Source organism: Callospermophilus lateralis, chromosome 6, assembly GCF_048772815.1.
Source record: "Callospermophilus lateralis isolate mCalLat2 chromosome 6, mCalLat2.hap1, whole genome shotgun sequence".
NCBI lineage: Eukaryota > Metazoa > Chordata > Mammalia > Rodentia > Sciuridae > Callospermophilus > Callospermophilus lateralis.
The window spans coordinates 155,725,765-155,750,274 of record NC_135310.1 but is presented as its reverse complement, the minus strand read 5'-3'; the positions used below and the strand labels follow the sequence as shown (position 1 = coordinate 155,750,274).

Genomic DNA, 24,510 nt, shown 5'->3' with positions numbered 1-24,510 from the left:
TGATGGCTGATCCCAAATTGCAGGAAAAATTCAAGGTCTACCAATCATGATTTTTTTGGAGCTCCAGTCACTTCTATATGCTATTAGTAAGTGTCAGCAGCCACCAAGTGGATGAATAAGTAGCAAACGTGTCAGTGTCAGAACTCCAAACGCTGCTCAGGCAGACAGCTTGTTTTCTTAAGTGCACCTGGGCTGGTTTGATTATATATTGCCTACAGATAAGTGTCACTATTTCTGTTAGAAAAATCGTCCTTTGTGTGATATTATGAACTCTGCAGAGATTTCAGTGTTCATAAGGGGGGAGCAGCTCCCAGGTGCTCACGACCTGAATGAACTGGAGCAACGCTGACGGAGGACGGTTTCACTACTCCTGGGAGAAACTTCTGAGTGCTGCACCCTTCTTTTTAAGTGTCCCGGAAGCCAAGCCTCAAGAGACATGGTGACAAAATACGGCACTTCCTTTTACCTGGCACTGTCAGAGAATAGGCTGCATGGCTTTCTGTGTAAGGGACATGGAGGAACATAATTAATGTACAGTGTATTTAGCCAATTTCTTTTTATATACACCCACAAAATATGGGTAGGATAAAACAGCAAAATCAAGTAAAGCGTTTCTGCAGGCGATACAGCTAATAGTGTCTGTGATCCAACCTGTATCGGGGCCTTGGGGAGCCTGGGCAGATGGTGTCCCCGAGAACTGTAGCTTCTCATACACTGAAGGAAGTATGCGTCCATGTCCCGGAAGAAGCACAGCCACATAAAATCTGCACTCGCACGTGGGGACAATTGTCATGGACCCTCCTCTTCAACTCTCGGCAGTTCGGACAATAGGAGGGTCAGGTGAGCGCCATGGTGACCGCCCTTTCAAGAGTCTGGGTGTTGGGTCATCACTTATCCCAAGGAAGCCAAATGGGGCCTTTGTAGAAGACCAGAGCGTTCTGGTCCTTTCTGAGAGCCCCAGGGAAGCCAACAACCAGGCTCCCACTCTACAGCCCGCTGTCAGAAAGCAAGGTGACGAGAACTTATTAAAATGAAAATTCATCTACAATTACTCAACATGATGCAGGAAGAAAACTTTCAACACATTTGTGAACAAGCTGCTCCAAATTGGGAAATGAATGGCGAACTGAAATAAATTGTGCAAACACATTTTCTAATCTTCCAATCTTGAAAGTGCTTCCTTTGTGGCTCTCTCCTGAATCTGCTTCTCGGGTGAGCCGTCCCCTGCAAGGAAGCTTTTATTTTCTGCAATAAAGGCCCCAGAGAAGGCGAACATAGGTGACAGTGGTACAGGCCACATGTTCCAGAAAGCTGCCAATCAGGTGCAGCCACAGAGCACTGCCCAGCGGGGCGCCCCACTGAACAAGGAGTGAAACTCACTGCTGGTCTCTCCCTAAACCCACTTGGCACCCTGGGGCTTCAAGCCATCACCCCTCTTCTCCAGCTCACAAATGATCAGCCAGCAAGGTCAATCCTCTGGTCAACAGGAAATGAACAGTTGCAAGTTTAAAAAAAAAAAACAAAACAAAAACTACCTGCATTGAAAAATAAATGTCCCCAGATCCTCCAAAACAGGGTCTGCTAGAAATGAGACCCTAGGTGAATATGGGCAGGACACATTTTATTTTCTAACAAAGATAAACGTGGAGTCATCAGAAGATTGAACCTAAAGTTAGGGATGAGGTAACATATGAATTGTTGTTTTTATCTGATCACTGAGAATACTGGCAAATCTTGTCGACATAATGAAGCAAACTCCCTCTTATTTTGTTTGTGGTGAGATGATGAAGAACAAGTTTTCCTTTAACAGTCAAAAAAAGTGTCAGCAAGTTGAAAATAAGAATTGGCTTTTCATATTTTTATTTCTGAGGACTAATGTTTGAAGAGGAACAGGCAAGTTGAGATTTCTCAGGTCTTGGGGTGCTTGTGAAATCAGTTCTTGGAATCAGCATAATGCACTTTCAGGGTTAGAGTACAATTTTTCTATTCTCTTCCAAACCCTTCCACTATAGCCCAGGCGGAGAGATGCACCAAACTCTAATTGCTACAATGTCTGATGGAAAGAAAATAGAATGTGAGAACCCCAACAGTGACAGCTAACACCCACCAAAAATCTGGGAAGCCAAAGACGAATCTGCTGAGTGTTGTCATTAATATTAATACTGACACTTTACGTATCTTTTAATAGTGTGGCATTACGCTATGAGCGTATCCATATGTTCCAACCACACATGAATATAATGCTTTAAAAAACAGTTCCCTCTTGGCTATCAAAATAGATAATGACAAGATCCAGTCGAATGACTATCTTACCATAAACACTGACTTTGGAGACAAAGCTATGAGAGTTTGCACGCACAAGGGTGTACAAACACACGCATACACACTCATTTGCACAAAACCACAGTAAAATCTACCTTATGCATAAGTCAGACTGTGAACTCTGGAAATAGTCCAGAAGGCACAGCCCCAGTGAACCGGCGGCACAAAGGATATCTTTGATTCTCTGAATCCTCGGTTAACAGTTTGAGGTCCAGGGTGCAGCTTTGGATCAGTTCATCTAATTTCTTCTCTTCCTGACTGAGCTCGGTCACTTCTTTGGACAGGCCTTGACACTGGGCCAGCATGCCCCCGTCCTCAGACAGACTGCAGCCCCTAAAACCCAAACACAGACTCTTTGTGGCTACTCAGGAGAGAGAGGACAGGGAGAGTTGGTCCTTCGGGTCAATGTCCCCTCTTACCATAGGAGATCACAGTGCTTGTTAACCAGGTGTTAAAGTGAGAACCTTAGATATGGTTTTCATAAACACAGCCCTGTGCTCCTCATACCATAGAAATTAGGTGAAGAGGCAGAAATTCAGAGGGCAAAAAGAATGCAGCCACCTTGCTCCCGACTGTCCCCACCCACCACAGGCCTCCTGGGAGAGAATGGGGGAAAAACACATAAAAAGATAGACAGACAGTAAGATGGAATGGTTCGAAATTCAAAAAAACATCATCCATAAGCACAGAAGACCCAGGTAATTTCCGGGGGTCTTACACCAGCAGCTATAAAGAAGGTAAGGGAAAGAGATGTGCTAAGTATCTGTAGGAACAAAAGCCGGCACTCAACAGGTTTCTCTAAAGCACAGGTCAAAATGGGTCACCAGACCATCCGATTCCAAAAAGCGCCAAAAGGTTACCTATTCATCTTATAATGCTTGAAATCTATTTTTTCGAAGCCACCCTAAAACAGATTTATTCCTGCTGATGTGCTGTGACAGTTCAAAGCTGTACCTACAAAACACTGGCTGTTTAGAGGCTCTGCCCAGGATCCACCCATGACGGACGTGTGGGCGTACTGGGGACGAGGGACACCATTCTTCTTTACAGAAGAGACTGGGACAGGTGTGTCTTGCTTAATTTACACAGAATGGGAGTCAGCCCGCCAGAACCAGGGGACACACACTACGTGACGGTGTGGTTGTACAGCCCTAATCTCCAAATCCTCTCAGAGACGGGCTAGACACGTGTGAACTCTATCTGATCACGTGTGGCGAGAGGCAGATCTCAAGGCGACAGAGGAACAATGTTCCCTTAACAACTGCCTCCTGGACCCAGGGTCCCTGGCTTGATGCAATTCAAACGGAAATCCTTCTACCCCTGACAGTATGGGGACGGGAGCTGTGCGTGCCCAAGACTTTGAACTTCTGCCCAGGAGGCGAGGAGGGGGAGCTGGGAGCGGGGGCCACTCACATCCACTGCACGTTGTTCTTGGACTTCTTCTTGATGAGGTGGATGCCCTCCAGCACGTTGGTGATGTCGTAGATCCTCCTCTTCTGGACCTTCAGCACCTCCGCTGCCTTGTTCAGGTCCAGGACCCCGTCCGGCGACTGGCTCAGCAGCTGAATGAACTTCTTGGTGAGCAGACCCAGGGACGTATCATACCGCGTTTTTTCTGAGGGAGATTTTGGAGCTTAAAGAAAAACAAAACCCGAACGGGTGGGGGATAGGGGGAGAGGTAAAGAAATGAAGGGTTTCTCTGCAGTTCAGCAAGCCCTCGACCCGCTGCAGCCCAAGAATTAGCATCTGAAGCAAAGCTCTTGTTGGGGCCAGGGGTGGGGTTACAGAAAGCTATGCGACTGCTTTATTAGAAAAAGGAGAGCTGATAAATTCCTGTGTGTGATCCTAGACTTTCCCTGGACTTTTTTAAGTGGCTTCTACTTTGGCTTACCCTACTCCTGGGATCTAATGAAGTACCTCACACACAGTAGGTGCTCAAAAGGATCTGTTAAGTGAGTGAAAAAACCTCTGTAGCCTCTGGGAATTGGACCTGTGGGCTGAACACAGGGACAGGGCCACCCCCCTCTCTAGGACAGGGTCTCAAACAGACACATGTCAACTGGCCTTGCTGGCTCTGGTGTGTGTGGAGTATTTGAAACATTTCTCAAATGTTGATGAAGAATACGGGGAAAAGTCTTTCATCGACTCTCTCCATCTCTTGCAAATGGAATTTCCTTACTGAATATTGTCTTTATCATTGTATAGGTGCAGGACCGAGGTTTATGTTCAGCAGTGGGTGCACGCTGCGGACGGCCTAAAGCACAGACTGCAGCTAAAGAATAAAGTAGCTCTCACATGAAATAATGCCAATAATTTGTAAAGGGGCTACTTGGCTATTTCTAACCCCTGGCCTCTTTCTCTCCCCAAAGAAATGATGACAGTGTTTGATGGAAATGGGAACCGGCTGCAGTGTATTGGGTGCAATCGATTCTTCTGCACCACGTGGGAGGCCGAGATGGAGGTCGGCACAGACATGACTGACAGGCACGGTTCATCGACACCCAGCTAGTCTCGGCGTCTGCAGTAATGCCCATGAAGGGAAGTTAAAATAAAATTTGATTATAGAACAAAAATAGGCCAAAAGCCTGTCTCCGAGGGGAGAGTCAAACTGCCTTCCGCTAGAAAAGTCTCCCCACCCCGAGTCAGTAGTGGGGTCCTATAGTGAACGTAGGTGTCTGCAGGCAACGTATTCAGTTTGGACAGGCTCAGAAATAGATGAAAATGAACCAATCATGCCAGAATTTTCCACGCCTTGCCACCTTCCAGCCACAAGCTCTGCAGTTGGGACCCCACACTGAGGAGAAAAGGAAGGACGGGGAAGAACCCTTACTTTTTGGACTGTCTGGACTTCGCAGCGCGGCTCTTCCTTTGCCCTTGGGGGTTTTTAAACCATCTGAGAGGTACTGATGGCCGCTGTCTCCCAGCTCCAGCCTTCGCTTTGCCTGTAGTGAGAGAGTGCAATGATTGTCACCAGTCACACCGACGGCCACAGAAGGCTGCCCGCGCTCTGCCCTGCCAAATGCTGCAGGCTCTGCCAGCTCTCAGCCCTCCGGGCTGCCTCCAGGGGCCAGGCCGCACAGAGCGCTCTCTGCACCCGCAGCGATCGTGCGTTCTCTCGATGGGCAGACCTGGCAACCCTCATCAACAGTTCAGGTGCCCCTTGGCTCACTGAGCCACTAATTCAACATCCGTGCCAGGAATGGGGCTGGAGGCTACAAACATCACAGGCTCTGGCCTGACTTGGACCCCCTTCCGCATGCTCCCCAAACACGGTTTATTTGTATCGTAACACTCATTGGTTTTACTGTAGAAGTTGCTGTACTTATCTGTTTCTCATTTTAAGGCAGAGACTGTTTCCCATTTATCTTTGTATACCCAGTGCTTGGCGCAGAGCCTGGGTTTCTGTAGGCATTCAATCATTCTCTCTCTATTTATTCATCAAAAGAGTGATTGAGTGGTAACACAACTAGCCACAGACTACAAACGGTCCATCATCAGAAAAACAAATACTGCAAATATGCAACCGTGGGCTTCAAACCAGGGTTACTTTCTCCAGTTTATCACCGAGCCTGGCAAAGGAGAAGCCCTATGTTTTTAACTTAATTCTATTCCACTTTTAAATATCTGGGCAGTGTCTTCTATTACTGGGAACTGTGCTTAGGGTACAGAGGTTAAGCAAGACCGATGAGAGTTCCTGTCTTCCTGGGGCTTACAGTCCATCTCGGACTGAAGACCGATGACTATCAGGTGACTGTTAGGTACCAACTGCACAGCCAGGATGTGTGTTCAGACCCAAGTGGCTCCAACCAGCCCCAGTGTGGAAATGGCGTTCTTGGGCTCATTGTGGGGAAGACACTTCTAATCACTCCCCATGATACGGAAGAACAGTAATGACTTACAAGAAGATGAGATATCTAGCTCCCAAATGAAAAAATGACCAACTAAACCTTACTGTCCTCTACAGCAAACCCTGCCACTAGCTCATCTGAATCTACATGGGCGGTGAGCGTAAAATACACACTGGATTCCAAAAACACGGTACAAAAAAGGGACACAGGAGCTGGGGATGTGGTTTAGTGGTAAACATTTTGCCAAAAAAATAAAGAAAGTACAATCTCCATAACGTGACATTGATTCCACATTAAAATGAACTTTGGCTTTATAACATTATTAAGCAAGTGCAGCCCTACTGGTGATTACTTCACCTGGTTCCTACATGTTGCCCTGTGGCCTCCATTTGTGGCACATATTCTCTGTCCACTAGATCGGGACAGCGCTGAGCTATGAAGCTATCTCTACATATGGGCAATTTGTTAATCTGCTTTCTTGTTTTGGGGGCAGGGGCCATGCTAAGGATTGAACACTTGAGCGTGAGGTAAGTGCTGCTGCTGAGCTCTGTCCCAGCCCAGCAAGCTGCTTTCTCCATGTCACTGTGCCTTCCCAGCTCTGCCATGAATCCTGGGGTCAGGGGGCACTGTTGTTTTGGGTGGCCTGGCAAACACTCCGGCTTTGTTTGGGGGCTGACCTTCCCCATCAAGCCAGATCACCCGCACACAGTGACCCAGGCTTGGCTAATCACTGTGCTCCATCCTGTCCCTCCCCTGGTGAATGGTTGGGAGGCACGTGGCCAAGGGTGAACAAGGGACAACCCCAGGAATTTTCCTGGAACTACTGGCAAGCAGTTGTGTCCTTTCCAGCAGGGCTGATAAGCCAGGAGCCAGAGGCTACCTGGGAAGGAAGCCCGCAGGGGAGGCAGAGTGGAGATGGAAGGGCATTCCAGGCTGGGATTGAGCACCCGGTAGGGCCGTACGTGGGGCGACTGCTGGTCTTCCCCAGTTGCAGTTGTATGGCCAACAAAATCTTCCTTTTGTCTTGGTGGAACTGGGGATTGAACCCAGGGCCTTGTGCATGTGAGGCAAGCTCTCTACCAACTGAGCTACATCCCCAGCCCCCAAAGTCTCCTTTTTGCATCAGCTTTGAGATGGATCCTGGACGGCGGCTGCACAGACTGAGCCAGGCAGGCGGGGCTGCCAGGGGAGCTGGCAGGCCTGGGGAGACCAGCGGACTGTGGGGGTCCCTTCTGGTGCTCAGTGGCCATACCACCTAAAAGTAAATCAATGGCTTCGCTATGGAAGCCTTTTCTTCTCTGAAGAAGGCGATCCACGAGGACACACGGCTTATCCTTTGCCCAAGCTATAGTCAATAGAAGGTGGACAGAGTTGGAAGAGGATTTGAGACCTAGAAATCCTGGGCCTCTGGAACTATATTCTCTACCAATCCCTCGGTTCAAGAATTGCCCCTGTCACTTTCTCCCTCCATCCCATACTAGTGGTTCAAATTGACCTGAGGCTTACAGATGCATGAAGCCACAGGCTAGGGACATTCCCAGAGGTCTGCTGCTCAGAGACTGGGAACTTCAAGGACCATGGCTAGTCTCCAGGTGTGATTTGGTGACTAAGCATCCAGATGAGATGACCAAACCTAAACCTAAACACCAGATGAAAGGCACTTTTACTGCCAGAGAATCATTAAGTTCAGAAAAGAAAGGCCTCTAAGGTCCCAGCCTCTCAAGGGAATCGATCCCTAGGCCCACCCATAAGTCCACACCGGAAATAAATTGAGGCGTGAAAGAAGGGCAGCCCTGGAAGTCCTTCCAGGGGGAGAACCGGGGCGACCACAGTGGCTCCATAACCAGGCCCACTTCCGCCCAGTGGCTGGTGCTCGTTGAGAACGTGAGCCATGGCAGCAGGTGACACCTGTACGGCGTGACCCCTTCTTGAATGGTGTTCTCTGGAGGGTCGTCCTTTATTTTTCCTCCGCTGCTTTGTGGATGGGGAAGCTGACCCGGACTTGAGGACTGCAGGCTACCTGGGTCCTGGGTCTGAACGGGGTGCGCTGACTGAAGTTCCTTTGGGGGACAGGCTGAGCACTGACATACGGTGGAGCAGGATGGTCTCAGTGCACAGCAGATCCAAGCACACACGGATGAGGTGGCAGGATTTCAATAGTTCAGGTGGTCTCCGCCTACGCTGCCCGGCTCTGGGCTGAGCAGCAGAGCCCATGGAAATTCCAACTTTTGCTTTCCCAGAATGTGAGAATCTTACTGAATGGAGAGTTGTGATGTGGTGACATGCATTTGTTCTTCGTCTAGTTTTCTGGCACACAAATCCTAAAACCCTTGGACTCTCCAAAGTGATTTTTAAAAAATGCTAATGAGTTGACAGATGGCTGGTCACCGGGAAGACCAAACCATGACTGAGGGTTGGGACTTCTGGCCCCATCACCAACCCCAAGGTGGTGACGTGGATGGGGCTGAAGGTTGAATTGATCACCAGTGGCAAGAGCTTAAACAATCATGCCTGAGTAATGAAGCCTCCACAAACTTGAAAAGACGGAATTTGCAGAGCTCCTGGGTGGCTGCCCACAGGGAGGGTCCCGGAGGGTGGAACAGCTGGAGACGGAGGAACTCCATCCATGGTCCTCCCGACTCACCCATTCATTTCCTTCACAATGTCTTTATAAGAAACAGTCAATAAAGTCTTTCTGAGTTGTGCGCATTGGCTACACCATGGTAGTTGTACCCTGAAGAAAGCTCACAAAACCCTGATTTATAGATGTTTGGTCAGAAGCCTGGGCCAGCAACCCGGAGCCTGTGGTTGCCTTGGGAGAGGGGTCAGTCTTTTGGGACTGAGCCTCCACCTGTGGGACCCGACAGTACCTCCAGGCAGAGAGTCAGGACTGAGCTGAACCAGAGAACACCACTGCAGAGCTGCTGGCCCACTGGGTGTCAGGGACACCATCCCCACGATTGGTCACAGAGGTCTTCTGAGCTGTGAGTGCCGACGGTGTCTTGTCCCTCGATATTCTTACAAGAGGCACTCTGCTGCCTGTAAGCACGTAAGTGATCTGTCTGATGCTACTTGGTCCCATGAGCAGTAGAGACTGGATATGCAGAGCTCCCAGGGCACCTTCCTGCAGTAGTTTCAAGGGCAACTTTTACTGTAAACGAGGCTCGTGCTGACTTTGGAACCTCGGCCCCTGTCCTGAGTGCTTCTGAAAACCCACGGGCAGCAGGGAATGAAAGCCCGGGGCAGGCAGGCGGGGGTGAGGGCGACACCCGGCTACTGCCTGCCGGGCATTTGTTGCTCCTAGTATTTCTTTTGGGGAGGCGACTCTTCTGCAACATGGAGTTCAGGAGGCTTCTGACTCTCCAGACTAAGGGCAGAAGGCCTGCGACTGCTCAGCATTTCAGGATGAGCCTTCCCGCCAAAGCCGCAGAGACAAGCACGGTGATGTGGAGGCACCAATCGCACAGCCCGAGCGACTGGTCCACGGAGGGGCCCACAACCAGCACACCACCCAGTCGAGCCTGGGACTGTGTCAGAACCGCTGGCTTCTTTTTGCCGGCAAATGCTGGTAAGATGGAAGCTTGAAGCCACTTGGCGACTGCGTCAACACAGAAGAAAAGCCTCGTTCAGAGCCGAAGAGAGGCTGGCCCAATGCCCTCGAGAGGTGCTCCACGCAGCCCCAAGGTGGACAGTATACCTGTAAATGTGTGAGCCAAGAGACTCCCTCTGGGGGCACGAGGCAAGTGAGCGAGGTCACTACCACTTGTGATCAAGAGTCCCGACGGATATGGACTGTTAGTGTTAATTACTACACAACAAACACTTGAGGCTTACCACCACGCATCAGGTTAACGGCTTTCCACCGGACTATCTCATTCTCAGGCAACTCCATGAGATTGTTGTTGTTATTATTACTTCCTATTCAGGAGAAAACTCTCATCTAGAGCACCTAAAACAATCTGCTAAGACCCAGCGCTGGCAAGTATGGTTGCTCAAGTCTATACTTCAAACCATTTCCTGCCCAGCGGCCTGGGAGGCTGAGGCAAGAGGATTGCAAGTTCAAGGCCAGCCTCAGCAACTTAATGAGGCCCTAAGCAACTTCACTAGACCCTGTCTCAAAATAAAAATATAAAAAAGGGTTAGGGATGTAGCTCAGTGGTTAAGCGCCCCTGGGTTCAATCCCCAATATCAAAACAAAAAACAAACAAAAAAACCTTACTGAAAAGATGATTGTGGAAAATTGCCATATAAAAACATTTGGAAAGCTATATTAAATTGATACCATGTTTACAAAGAATTTGAAAAAAAAAATGCACTCATAATTAAAAAACAAAACAAAACTTTTTTATACCATAAATGAACATGACAGTTTAAGTAGCATGAATGGGTATCCATGGAAAGAAAACGTTGCTCTTATTCCTGATCTCTAGCTCCCTTTCTCAAAGATAGGTATCACTAAGATACTTGGCTATTCTTTCCGATTGTCTATGTTAATGTAAGTATGTACACAGACATCTAACACCACCAGTTTTCAAACAAAGGTTCACACAAATGGTAGCAAACCACATACTATTCCACAATAACCCATCTCAAGGGTTTAATGCCTGTTGGCGCGTACAGAAGGACCTTACTTTTCATAGAATGCTGCTTTGATTGAACACTTGGTCCCTTTACTTAACCATAAATATACTAATGGAAATTCAACACTCCTCTACTATAACCATTTCCCTGTAAATATTCATATGACTCTGTGGCGTATGTACACATCTTGCACTGAGCCAGAGAGAGGTCCAGGATTTACCTGAGGATTCAGTTAACAAGTGACAAGGACCAGCATCTGAACTGTGGTCTGTTCAGCATTTGTCAGTGTCCGTGACTTCCTTGGTCTCATCGAGAAGTCCCTCCTCTGCTTTATAGCTGTCGAGGCTTCCGCTGCATGATTTCACAATGACACATGCTCCACGTCTCCTGTCAGACCTCAGGCCCAGGTCTTAAGTGGCTCAGATTCCCCAAAGCCTTACACACGGCATCATGGAGTCGTATTTCTTATTCAGTTTGTATGAACCAAGGAATTCCCGGAGTTCTTTGATGGGTAAACCACAAGGCTCCAACATTACCCACCTTCAGGGGACAGATATGTGTGTGTACATGTGTGTGTATGTTGGAGTTAATCTCTACTTAAGTCTTGGAAAGATTTTTAAAAAGTATACAGAGGAAAATTTAAAGTTGCTGACTTAAAGGTGGAGAAAGATACGTAAAAAAATTATCCTATGGGGGTAAAAACTGTAAATCTCATAATAAATTTTCCATACATCCATAGAAGAAAGAATTCTGGAAGGATCCACACAGAACGTTAAGTAATGGTGGCCATGTTATCTCTGGGAAGTAAAATTAAATATGGATGACAACTTCATTTTGATAATCTTGAAACATTTTATTGCATTTTAAAAGTACCATGTCTACATATATACATTAAATCTCTATCACTCAAACTAACGATTCCAGAGTATGTCCTGAACATTTACATTGTTTCTAGAGCTTGTCTATTAAAAACAGCAATTACTTGAATATCTGTATTTTTCCACATGTCTAAATTAAATGCCCAATCTCAGAAGAAAAATTCCCTAAGTCATTGTACATTTATATAATGGAATGTTATGTAATTAATAATGATGTACATCTATATATGCAAGTTTTTTTTAAGTAGCTGTGAATAGTAAAACAATTTTTTGGTGGGGGAAATTATATGCATAGAAAAAGTATCTGAAGACTGATACCACACCAAATAGTATTAAAGCATTAATCTTTGAGTGGTAGGCTTATGGTGATTTCACTTTCTTCTTACCTTTTCATACTTCAAAATCATTTTAAAGTAAATGTGAGCTAAGTGCATAACAAGAAAAGCAAAAATCACTTTCATTTGGGGTTAAACCAAAGAAGCCTGCTGGTTTATTTCTTAGACTGTCAGGTACCATTCAGTGTGTGCAGGTTTAAAACGGCTGGGACAGGCTAACAGAAAGGGCATCCTCGAGTCAGGGTGGGACCCAAGTCATCCTTATCCACCCGCAGCTGAGCCCCAGGAAAAACATTAGATCAAGAACAAGGCACGGCCTACCGTGTATTAACAAACCAAATGCTAAAATAAATTCCCTTTCCCCAGTGAATAGGAGATCTGGGCCAGGCTAGAACTAAACAGATGATATAGTTTGTTTCAAAGTCAAAGATGAGATGCAGTACTTTGAACAGAAGAAGGAAAAGAAAAGGAAAATAAAGAGCGAGGACAGGGTGAGCCCACTAGGGAAAGGATCCACAGGAGGGGATTCCACCGAGGCAGAGTCGCACTTGGACTTCATGCACTGGGCAAGGGCATGGGATTTCAAGAGTACCCAGTTTCTAGATGTGACCTCATGCCAGCTCAATCTGCCATCTTTCATCCCATTCAAATGTTTTGTAAGTGCTGCTGTGTGCCAGGCCCTGGATGGGCATGTGATTTTAAAGGGGGCACAGTGGTCCCTGCTTATCAAAGAGGACGCGGAGGTGGCAAGGCCGGAGCGGGGCCTCTGGTGGCAGTCGGCTCTGTCCTGCAGGAGGGAGTGAAGCAGGGTCATCTCACGGGCTGTGCGTGCACCGAGCACAGAGCCCTGGGAGAGGCCCGGCGTGGGCGTCCTCGTGGGCAGGAAGGGGCCCTGGCACACCAGGACGAAGGTGGGGACACCTCACGGTCCCCTACACGCCAAGCTCCAGGCTACACTGGAGATCTTTAGGCGAGATCTCAGGCCTTCGCTGAGCTTTCTTCTGTGAGAGGACGAGTTCAGAATCTCTCCCCGGTGAGGCGCCACTCAGGAAAGCCAGCCCTGAGCTCAGGGGTCAGCAGCTAGCCTCCCCACCGTTTCCCACTCGGGGTACTGGGGTGGATCCCACGCGCGGTCATTTTGCTTCTCTTGACTTATTAACTAGGGCATTTTAAAGTCACTATAAATTCTACAAGTGGGCTAATTTGGGGTGGTGGGGGGAGAGAGAGAGAGAGAGAAAGGTAGGTAGGTTTCTAAAGGAAAAGAAACCTCACAGCGACTCAACTTGTGAGATAGAAGCCATTCACTTAACAAACTAGCGTCTTCCTTTCTACAATGTATACATTTATTTTGTTTTTAAGAATCATTTAAGATAGTTTAAACATAAATAGATGGAAATGATTCGAGGGAGGCAGATCACTGAACTAGGCATTGAACCCAGAGGTGCTCTACCACTGAGTTATAACCCCAGCCATTTTTATTTTAAGACAGGGTCTTGTTTAAGTTGCTGAGGCTGGTCTTAAATTTTTGATCCTCTTGCCTCAGCCTCCAGAGTTGCTGGGATTACAGGTGTGCACCACCATGCTAGGCTGACCCGTTTTTTAAAAGCTGGGCCATCTCAGAGGAACTAATATTGCCATTTCTCCTGGTGGCTTCCTCTGTGTCCCTAAGTAATATGTTCACATAGACATTTCTTTTCTTTCTTTTTTTTTTTTGGTACTGGGGAGTAAATCCAGGGTGCACAACCACTGAGCCACATCCCCAGCCCTTTTCTGTAATTTATCTAGTGACAGGGTCTCACTGAGTTACTCAGGACCTTGCTAAGTCGCCGAGGCTGGCTTTGAACTCGCAGTCCTCCTGCCTCAGTCTCCCAAACTGCTGAGATCGCTGGTGTGCGCCACCGCGCCCGGCCGGGTATTTCTTGATTCAGCTGCTTGGATTATGATGTGCAGCTGTCCTTCAGCAACATCACCCACGCCTCCCCTCCTCCCTTCCTCCTGAGCCACACCATCACGTCAGAATAATGAGAAGCCCGTGCTGCCCACGATTGTACAGAGGGAACAATGCACCGGAGTCGAGTCGCCTTTCTCGTTCTCCGTGGCGTTTCCAATCTTTCCTGCTCGTTGGCTCCACCGCACCCCTCCAGCTCTTCCGACTCCCCTCCTTTTCAGAGATTCCATGAGGTCCCCATGTTTCCTGCTGCTCCTGGCCAGCTGTCCCCAGGCCTGTGTGCGCCTGCCAGTCTGCCATCTCCCTTCACAGCTCACAGGGTTGACGCCTGGGGTGGACATTTGTCACTTGACTGGCCAGTGTCTGAGCCTTTTCTCCTATGACAGGAAAACCTCCACTTACCCACCTTTGTGGGGGGCAGCCCACCCCCGTGGGCTGGGAAGCCCCTCTGGCCAGCTTCCTGGAAGCTCAGCCAGGCCTGCTCCCGGGTGGGCCCGGCACAGCCCCAGAGTGGCCCTGGACCTGGCGTTGCTCCTGCACGGCAGTGGAGAACGCTTGGGGTGGCCCTGGGCTGTGGAAGCTGGGCCCCAGCCTCGGAGGTTCTCGCTGCTGCCCGGTCTCCAGGCAGGGCTCGTCTTCCCGCTGATCCTGGGAGCGATCTGCTGCCTTTCAATAAATCCCTTTCCTGGTTTAATGAGTCAGAGTTGGTGCCTGTTGCTTGCAACAGACTCGGCTTCCTGATCCCACGGTTAATCAGCCGCCTTCCTGGGACACATCCGAACAGTAGTATGGAAGACAAATTTTCAGTCCTTATTATCTGAAAATGTGTTTTACCTTCACACTTGGTAGTTTGACTGGGAATTCGAGGCTGCAAATCAGCGGCCTCAGATGCAGAGGGCCTTTGCTCCACTGGGTTTATACTTAGTGATGATGAGAAACCCACTGCATTTGCGTTCTCAGGAAGCCATATAGATATTTTTTGCTTTTTCTCTTTTTTGGTGCTGGGCATCAAACCCAGGGCCTTGTGCATTCTAGGCAAGTGCTCTACCACTGAGCTACATCCCCAGCCCTGATTTTAAATGTCTTTAGAAGCTTCTAGGCCTAACATTTACTGTAAAAATTTACTTCAGGTGTCAAAGATAAGCATTATTTTCCACTGTGTGAAGAACACATGGGCCCTCCTGGCCTTCAGCTATGAGCAATATTTATATTGTAAATCATTCTCTCTTATTGTCTATCTAATCTGTCAGGAATTCCTAATTTTCTTTGGTCTGTTTCCTGGTCTTCTTGTACTAGTTATTTGTCTTAACATCAAATTTGGTTTCCCCTTTTTTATTTTAGCAGTTAGATGTTTAGTCCTCAAGGGCAGCTGCTTTGCTCTCTGACTGAGCTATTTCTATAGCACCCTGTTCTTGTTTCATGAAAAAAGTATCTTCTTTCTGATCACACTGATTGGATTTTTTCAAACACTTGAAAAAATGCAAGTGTTTTGTTTCCTTTTAATCTGCTTTGTCCCCAGTCATCTTTTTAAAGCGTAAAGGAACAGGATTTATGAAACATGAACACAACTCTCACAGTGCGAGAGGTGCCTGGAGAGCAGGTTGCCCCGTCTTTCCCTATCTTAACAATCATCAAGTCATGCTTCCTGTCTGTTCATATATAAAGATAAAGCAGTGCAATGACAACCAGCAGCTATATGAATGTGGACAAGTCTTGTCAATCTGTATACTTTTAAAGTGCCCGAAAGAGGACAGTTCAAGTTGGGGTGGTGTCCTTCAAGGCCAGAATACAACCAATCTATCTCCTTATTTGCAGATTTCTCAACAATTACGTCTTGGAGGGAAAAACTCTTAGATGCTGAACATTTATTCTCCATAAGGACCTCCACAAGGCCCCTCGTGCCCTTGGCTCTACCCTGGAGCTTCCATGACTCTCCAGGACAGATGGACGCTCTGGCCACAGCTCCCAATGTTCTACTCAATGTTTCCTGCATCTATTTTTGGTGTTCCAGAGATCTGTAGCATAACCTTGTTCACTTAATCTCTTGTTTCCAAAGATTAAAAAAAAGAAAAAAAAATTATTATTTTTTTCATGGGGTCTCTAGGGAAAAGACGCAGCATGTATAGCAAGCTGCGTACTTGAGTCTCATTCATCAGCCAGTCACACCAACTGCCCACTGCAGGTAAGGAACTTGTGAGGCACTTTATACTAATAAATGAATTTACATAGAGAGACACTTTCTTTTGCATGAAATAATTGCTAATATCTCTCCAACCCATCTTTACCCTAACAACTGAATATTGATCTTAAAAAGTAAAAACCTCTGGGGCTGGGATTGTGGCTCAGAGGTTGAGTGCTTGCCTAGCAAACATGAGGCACTAGGTTCGATCCTCAGCACCACATCCAATGAAATAAAGATATTTGTCCACCTATCACTAAAAAATAAATATTGGGCTGGGATTGTGGCTCAGTGGTAGAGCACTCGCCTAGCATGGGTGGCACCCAGGTTCGGTCCTCAGCACCACATAAAAATAAAGGCATTGTGTTGTGTTCATCTACACCTGAAAAATAAATATTTAAAAATAAATAAATAAATATTAAAAAAGTAAAAATCTCTGAAAATCTGTTATAGATTAATGATATGTAATAACAAATTAAGAGTAAATGGATAAGAAGCTTAAGGCAAAGGGTCTAATTAATACATTAAGTAGACCTAATTTTACTCGGATGAACAAATAAGAGCAAACCAGGAATATTTCTAATAATGAGAAATGTCTTGATGACCCTTTTTGCACCTGTGAGTCCGTGGTTTCGATATCAGAGTGGCCCAGGAATCAAATACCCCATATGACCCTGGAGCTTCATCATCTGTCTGATGCCTAAATTTCATATGCTTTTACAGAAACTGCAGGACAAATGTGCACTTAAACTGGTAACTTACCAGAGGGTTTAAAATGTACTCGTATTATCAGATTTGTATGGTGTCATTTCTCTAAAATTGCTGCTAACCTTTAATATGTAGATATTGCCCATAAAACGGAATGTGAGATTCCTCCAGGCACTTCAACAGCCAATAGCCCGGGCGGGTGGTCAGGAAAGCGGGGCCCCAGCGCCGCCCGCCCCCTGCCCCAGTGCCCAGCACTCCTAGCCGGGCGCTACTCAGGCCGTCGGCACTTGCCTTCTGAGCCCTGATTTTCGGTCTTTTATCTTGCTTCATCTCCAGGACGATGGCCCAGGAGTTGGCGACATTTTCCGTAAAGGGCAAGGTAGTGAATAAGTGAGGCCTTGTAAGACGGCGCTGTAGCTCCTCTGCATAGCAAGAACAGACTGGGGTGTCAACGAGTGGGCTGGCCACGTTCCCACAGAATCATAAGCACAGGCAGCAGGCCACACGTGGCCCTCAGACCAGTCTGTGGACTCCTGGGATGAAGTCCCCCTCCAGCTGGTTTAGTTTTCCTGAGAGCTTACCAAGCTGCTCACACCCAATTCTAAAATTCTATGAAGCGAGAAAGCCAATCACTTTTTCAGGTATTGGAATTACAAGTCCCTGTCATGCTTAGTCCTTTGAGGACCAGAAACATGGACTAAAAATAAAAGCAACACTGAGCAATCCCTTTGAAGAGCTGGACCCAATCCTGCAGAGAACAATGAGTGGACTCCTTTGTATGTCCTCGCCCATTCAGAGCTAAAATGGTAGTTTGGGTTCAATGAGGAGCTGTGAACAGGTTCTACGACGGGCTGACAGCTCTATTTTAGAGGAGCTATTGAACTGCTCCGTTCTAGCACCAGCACACTGGCTTTCAGCAAGCCTTTTTTCCATTGAGACTTTCCCGCCTCTCTCCTTTCTTATGCTGGGGACTGAACTCAGGGGCCTTCGCCACTGAGCCACATCCCCAGACTCTTTCAGTTTTTATTTTGAGACAGGCTCTCGCTAAGTTACCCAGGCTGCCTTCAAACTTGTAGTCCTCCTGCCTCTGCCTCCGGAGTAGCTGAGATTGCCGATGAGCACCACCAAGCCCAGCTCCTTCAGTGAGGAGTTCTTGAAGCAGCAGGAGAATTTCTAAAGCTAACCCAGAGCCACTCATGGCGCATGCTTCAGCATGGAGTTGCTGAATCGCTTAGGCACAGGACTCGTGCATTAAACCTCAGCAAAGCACATGCGGGTAATCACCAGTGTGGCTCAAAAGGGCAGGTATCTCTGTCCTGGTGGACACAGTTTTGCAGACTATCCCGTTGCAGGAGCATAAAAAATGAACTCCAAGAAGTAATGATACCTTTGGAAGACGTTTGAACAGAGAACTTTCAGATAGTCCAATGTTGCTTTAGGGACGATAAAAGACAGGAAGTTGGGATCTTCCGTCCTACCCCATGCCAGGGACATACAATACTTACACAATGACCTGAGGGCCCAGGGTGCTGTTTTCCTGCTCACTCAGCCTTCACTTAGTGGCAAACTCTATTCCGGTATTTGGAATCCCGGCATTGGAGGCTGGAGTTCCCAGGCTGCAGCACCTTGAGGAGCAACTGTGGCGGAGCTGGAAAACCTCTTGAGCTGAGGAGTGAGATCAGAGTCTGGGCAGGTCAACATGGCTAGACCCAAGAGTACCGGGAGGAAGGGAGGACCTTGGAGAGCCGTTGGGACCTCGAGGATCCCGCAGAGCACTGGGCACAGCAGACCGCTTCAGCCTGGGAGCTCAGAGCTCCTGCAGGGCCAGAAACTGCACCCAGACCAGCAAAGAACCACGAGACACAGGTCAAAGTGCTGGGAGGGTGCTGGCCCATCAGGGAGGCGAGAGAGCCCAGAATAAATGTACCATCAAGTGGTTCCTAACAGCAGGTCGGAATGACACTCAAGAATGTTTACAGGGAAAAACTGAAAACATTTCTTTAAAATATGGGACAAGACAAGGATGTCTACTCTCACCACTCCTATTTAATAGAGTGCTAGATGATATGATCCTATATCCCACCAGAAGACTGCTAGAGCTAATTAAAAAAAAAAAAAAAAAGACAAAGCAGCAGGTTACGAAAATCAATATACAAAAAAATCAGTACCTTTCCTATATACCAACAACCCATGTGCTGATAAAGAAATCAGGAAAACAGTTTAATTCACAATAGTCTCAACAAACAGATAAACAAAACCCTAGAAAATAAATCTAACCAAGGAGGTGAAAGACCTCTACAAACGAAAACTACAGAACACTGAAGAAATTGAGGAAGACCTCAGAAGATGGAAAGGTCTTCCGTGTTCACGGACAGGAGAAGTGATATTGTTAATAGCCACACTATTATATACAGCCACAGGAGACCGCTTCAGCCTGGGAGCTGAACACACAGATTCAACGCAATCCCCATCAAGGCACCAATGACATTCTTCACAGAACTAGAAAAATCAGCCCTAAAATTCATCTGGAAGGACAAAAAAGACCCTGAATAGCCAAAGGAATTTTAAGCCAAAAAAGCCATGCTGGAGGCATCACAATACCTGACTTTAAACTATACCACAGAGCTATCGTAACAGAAACTGCATGGTACTGCATAAAACAGACACATGGACCAGTGGTGCAGAATAGAAGACACAGAGACACACCCACACACCTACAATCACCTGATCCTTGACAAAGGTGCCAGGGCAACTGGTTATCCATATGTAGAATAAAACCAGCCCCCAGGCCTCATGTCTCACCCTGCACAAAAACAAAAAAACCTCAAAGTGGATCAAAGACCTTGGAATTAGACCAGAAGCTATGCAATACCTAGAGATAATGGTAGAGCCCACACTCCAGCATACAGACACAGGACCCCTAAAACTCAGGAATAATGCCAAGAGTTAATAAATGGTACAGCATCAAACTAAAAAGCTTCTGCACAGCAAAGGAAACAACTAGAAATGTGAAGACAGAACCTACAGAATGGGAGAAAATATTTGTACTATCTAGAAAATATAAAGAGCTCAAAGAACTTTACACACACACACACACAAAAATCAAATAACCCAATTAATAAAGACAAATGAATTAAAGACACTTCTCAAAAGAAGAAATACAAATGGCCAACAAAGATATGAAAAAAATTTCAATATCATTAATAGAGAAATGCACATCAAAAGTACACAGATTTAATCTCACGCCAGTCTGAATGGCAGTCATCAAAAATACAAACAATAATAAATGTTGAAGAGGATGTGGAGAAAAGGGAATACTCTTACACTGCTGGTGGGACTGTGGATTCGTATAACTGCTCTGGAAATCAGCATGGAGGTTCCTGTAAAGACTAGGCATGAAACCACGGTCTGACCAGCTCTGCCACTCCCCAGTATGTATCCTGAAGAATGAAAGTCACACGTTACACACAGTGACGCATGCACACCCGTGCTCGCAGCAGCACAATTCACAACAGCCAAACTATAGAAGCAGCCTAGGTGTCCATTCATGGGTGAATGGATAAAGAAAATGTGGCGTATGTACACAATGGAATTTTATTTAGCCATAAAGGAAAATGAAATTATGGCATTTCAGGTAAATGAGTCCTTCATGGTAAGCAAAATAAGTCAAACTCTGTTCTATTGTGTGTGTGTGTGTGTGTGTAGAATGTATAACAGGAAATCCTATCACTATGTACAACTACAATGCACCAATAAAAAAAAAAAAAAGTCGAGAAAAATATTTATAGAAAGACAAGGCTGGTATCCAACAAAGACTAGCAGCCTTTCAATATGGTCATAAAAAATATACCCATATTCATGAGAATAATCAATCAATCAACCGAAACCTGCTCAAAAAACAATACAACGTTAGACTTAGTACACAAGGACGTAGAAAAAAAGTTTAATTGCATCCCACATTTCAAGATTTTTAGTGGAGACATGGCTAATATAAACCTATAGGTCCCAGAAGCTCCAGGAATCCAAAACCAAACCAACAGAAAGAAAGTTATATCAAGCCTTGCTCAAAACCATGATAAAGACAAAACTTTTACAGATAAGGAAACAAAAATGACAGCACATTCTAATTTGTAACAATGTTATCAGGAAGCCAGGAGAACAACACCTTTACAAGTACCGAAGAGCACTGTCAAACTGGAATCCCATGCCTTGCAAAAATATCTTTCAAAACCCAAAGGCAAAATGAGACATTTGCAGAGAATTCTTCACCAGCAGGCCTGCACTAGAAGAAACATTGAGGGAAGTCTTTTGAGTAGAAGGAAATGATGGTAGATGAAAACATAGATCTACATGAAAGAATTCAGAGCATCAGAAATGGTAACTACATGGGTAGCTATGTAAGTTTTCTCCTCCTGGTATTTGAATCTCCTTAAAAGACAACTCTCTAAAAATATACATAGTAAGTTGTATTGTGGAGATCACAACATATGTTTCAGTAAAAGGCACGTCCACAATAGTACAAAGGGAAGGAGGGGAGAAATGAAGTTGGTACTAAGAAATACGTAGACAGAGGCCTGTGCAGTTAAAGTTAAAAACCATCCAAATGACTTGCTCATTAGTAAGAGAATGGTTACATAAACCATTCTATATATGCTCTCCTATTACAGAACATTATGTAGATCTGGTATTCTTTGGCTAAGGTAAATCTCTGCTTTACCTAGCAAGGAAAAAAGAAAAAGAAAAAAAAAAAGCAAGTGCTAACTATGTGCAGTGCAGTTTCACACATAAACACAAAGGCAGAGGGGCTGGGGCTGTACCTCTGTGCAGAGGCCTTGCCAAGCCTGTGTGGCCCTGGGTTCCATGCCCAGAATGCAAACAAAATTAAAAAACAACCACGGTCGAAACACACAGAACAGGGCTCAGAAGGAAGCCCATCTGTGAGGAGGGCAAAGAAATTAGTGGAATGTGTGTGAGAATATCTTATTGTTGTCATTCATCTTGAAACCTGGTGAGCAGGGTGTGGTAGCACACACGTATAATCCCACAGGCTTGGGAGGCTGAGGCAGGAGGAACACAGGTTCAAAGCCAGCCAGCATTGGTAATTTAGCAAGGCCCTAAGAAACTCAGCAGACCCAGTCTCAAAATAAGAAAGGGCCAGGGATGTGGCTCAGTGGTTAAGTGCCCCTGGTTTCAATTCCTAGTACCAAAAAAAAAAAAAAAAAAAAAAAGGAAAAAGAAAAAAAAATATGCACGGAGGAAACACACATTGAAAAAAAGAAGTCTGGGGACCAGAGAGGTTATGAAATATTAGAGGAACCCGAAATTAAGGTGAGGGAGAGGGAGGGCAGGCAGGGCCACTGGATAGCCCAGCTCTGGATGGCCTCCATGGAAACTGTCAGCAGCATCTAGTGAAGCAGGAGCAAGACGGGGGGCAATGGCTGCCTCCGGTGTGGGACCACTGGACTCTCCCTCAGTATCGGCCCTGCACATAGCTAGGTAACCCCAAATTTTCAGAAAGGAAACTAAAAAGTACCTGATGCTTACTGGGTACTTTCATATTGATTCCATTAGTTAAGAGGAAAAAAAATCTTTGATTTGTGAAGATAAAATTTTCTTTTTATTTAAAAAAATATCAATGCAGTCAAGATGTCAGTCCTCAGATGCACTGACTATTTATGAGCAGTGACATAACGCGTTGGTAACCGGAGCTCGGGAACATTCTCTTCCCCAAGGCAGAGTGGTTCTCGGTTGGCACAGCTGGCACCAGGGTTCTGGATCAATACGTCTCTGCAGATGATCCCTACACTTTCATCCCTGCTGCTCCTCCTCCCACTGAAGTTCTTCCTGGTTTTGTCCCTAAAGAGCAAACTACCGTGGGCAACCTCCTGCAGACCCCACTTCATGTGCTCCCCAAAGGCACCTGCAGAGTTAAGCAAACGTGAGCTGGGAGAACCATCCCGGAACACCCAGAGTGGGGCGGAGGCATAGGATCTCCATCACTCCAATAGCTTTTCCCATAGCTTCCAGAGAAAGACCCTGGCCCCGCTCCGCTGACCCTGGCAGTGTGACCAATAGACCTACCAGCTGCTGTGCTATCTCAGCAGAGGACAGACAGGGGACCCCTGGAAGGTGAGCTACACTGAGACAAGCTGGGCTGCAGGATGCAAACTCAGCTCTCCTGAAAACCGACATCCAGCGAAGAACACAAAGTGACCTCTGACTCCACCCGGAGTTTCTCTTGCAGGCTGAGGAAGTGCAGAAGCCTCTGGGGGCAGAGATTGCTGCTGGAGGAGGACTTCAAGACCCCTCTGTCTGAGGACGCAGCAAATGGATCTTCCTTAGATCTTCTGGGCAAAGAACATGGCCATCAAAGCAGGAAACGCACGGCTCCTTGAAAGGAGTGAGATCTCTCCGCTCACATTTTGTGACTTTGCGACTCCCAGGGAATGGCCACACGAGTGGGACTTGAACTCCATCACACGAATGCGGGCAAACATTTTGATAGAGATTAGGGCTCAGAAGCCTCTCACCACGAAGGGATCAGGACCAGGTCTTTGTGAGCTTCCTTTTCCTACTTCATAATGAGCCACTACCTTTGAGGGTCAGAAGAAAAACCAAAGTAAAAGGCCTCTGGCCGAGATGGCTAATGAACACGTATGAAACCATGTTCATTTTTTCAAATGCACATTAAAAAAAAAATCTTGAAAACACACTAAGAAAAAAATGTTTTGGAAAATGTAGACAGGAAGCCAAGCGATTCCTAGCTCTGATGATACTGAAGTTGATGAACATATAGAGACAAAAATGTTTTCAAATGAATTCTGGAGAAAAAACAATGCAAGGGTGTTGGGCAGGAGAGGGCCAATGATAGAACTTACACGAATGATAAAATCAATAGCAAACCAGACGTTTGTCTAGAACACTTGCTCTATCCAGCATCACAGGTGCTTCTTAAAATTTTATTTTGAAACAGGGTCTCCCTAAATTGCTGAGGCTTGCCTCAAATTTGCCATCCTCCTGCTTCAGCCTCCCAAGTAGCTAGGATTACTGGCATGTGTGAAGGTAGCACCTGATAATCTCTTCACCATCCTACAATAGTTCGAGGTATTAGATGCTGCTCAGAGAGCTGCTCGCTAGTCGGGAGGCTGAAGAGAGAGCTAAGGACCCCAGAAAGCATGCTAGTGGAACCTCACAAGTGGCAAAACCGTCTCTCCCTCGGCTACACTTATTTCTAGATGTAGACAAGGCAGCTGCGGAGGGGAAACACTCCCATCATCTCTGAAGCTGCCTCCATGAGATCCTCCTACAGCTTCTTCCTCTGGTTCGCAGTTGGAACAGCTCACCTGTGGCCAAGTGAGCTCATTACCCTGAAACGCACTTCATTGATGGCTGACCCCCAAATGACCTTCAAAGAACTCTGCAAGTGCTCTTACCTAGAAATTCATCTGGGGATGCCCACTACCAAGTTAACTTCATGATTGCCACAAAGTTCACAGATCTGAGAACATTATTTATACATTACAACCACCTAATGAAAAAAGGCCAAGAATTTTATTAGATATATGGCTACTGACTTTGGTCTTTTTTTTTCCCCAACCAGTAGACTGACATCTGTGTTTTTATTTTTTTCCCCAAAATATGCTTGTGTTTGCACCTGTGTGTAGCGTTGCTCACTGGGATCTGTGCACGAGCATGTAGGCTGTCACGTCGT

The 24,510-nt window shown here is 46.4% G+C and overlaps 1 protein-coding gene across 3 annotated transcripts in view; it reads right to left on the bottom strand.

Moving 5' to 3' along the window:
• Nucleotides 1-24,510, bottom strand: part of E2f3 (E2F transcription factor 3) — a 71,736-nt gene that overhangs the window by 6,013 nt on the left and 41,213 nt on the right. For 2 of the 3 annotated variants that reach the window (XM_076857921.1, XM_076857922.1), the window contains exons 2-4: nucleotides 5,153-5,264; nucleotides 3,736-3,955; nucleotides 2,497-2,655 (exon numbers count right to left, since the gene is read on the bottom strand). In XM_076857921.1, the coding sequence (XP_076714036.1) occupies nucleotides 2,497-2,655; nucleotides 3,736-3,955; nucleotides 5,153-5,264 (491 nt within the window). The remainder of the gene's footprint in view (nucleotides 1-2,496; nucleotides 2,656-3,735; nucleotides 3,956-5,152; nucleotides 5,265-24,510) is intronic. The other variant, XM_076857923.1, reaches the window with a different exon arrangement.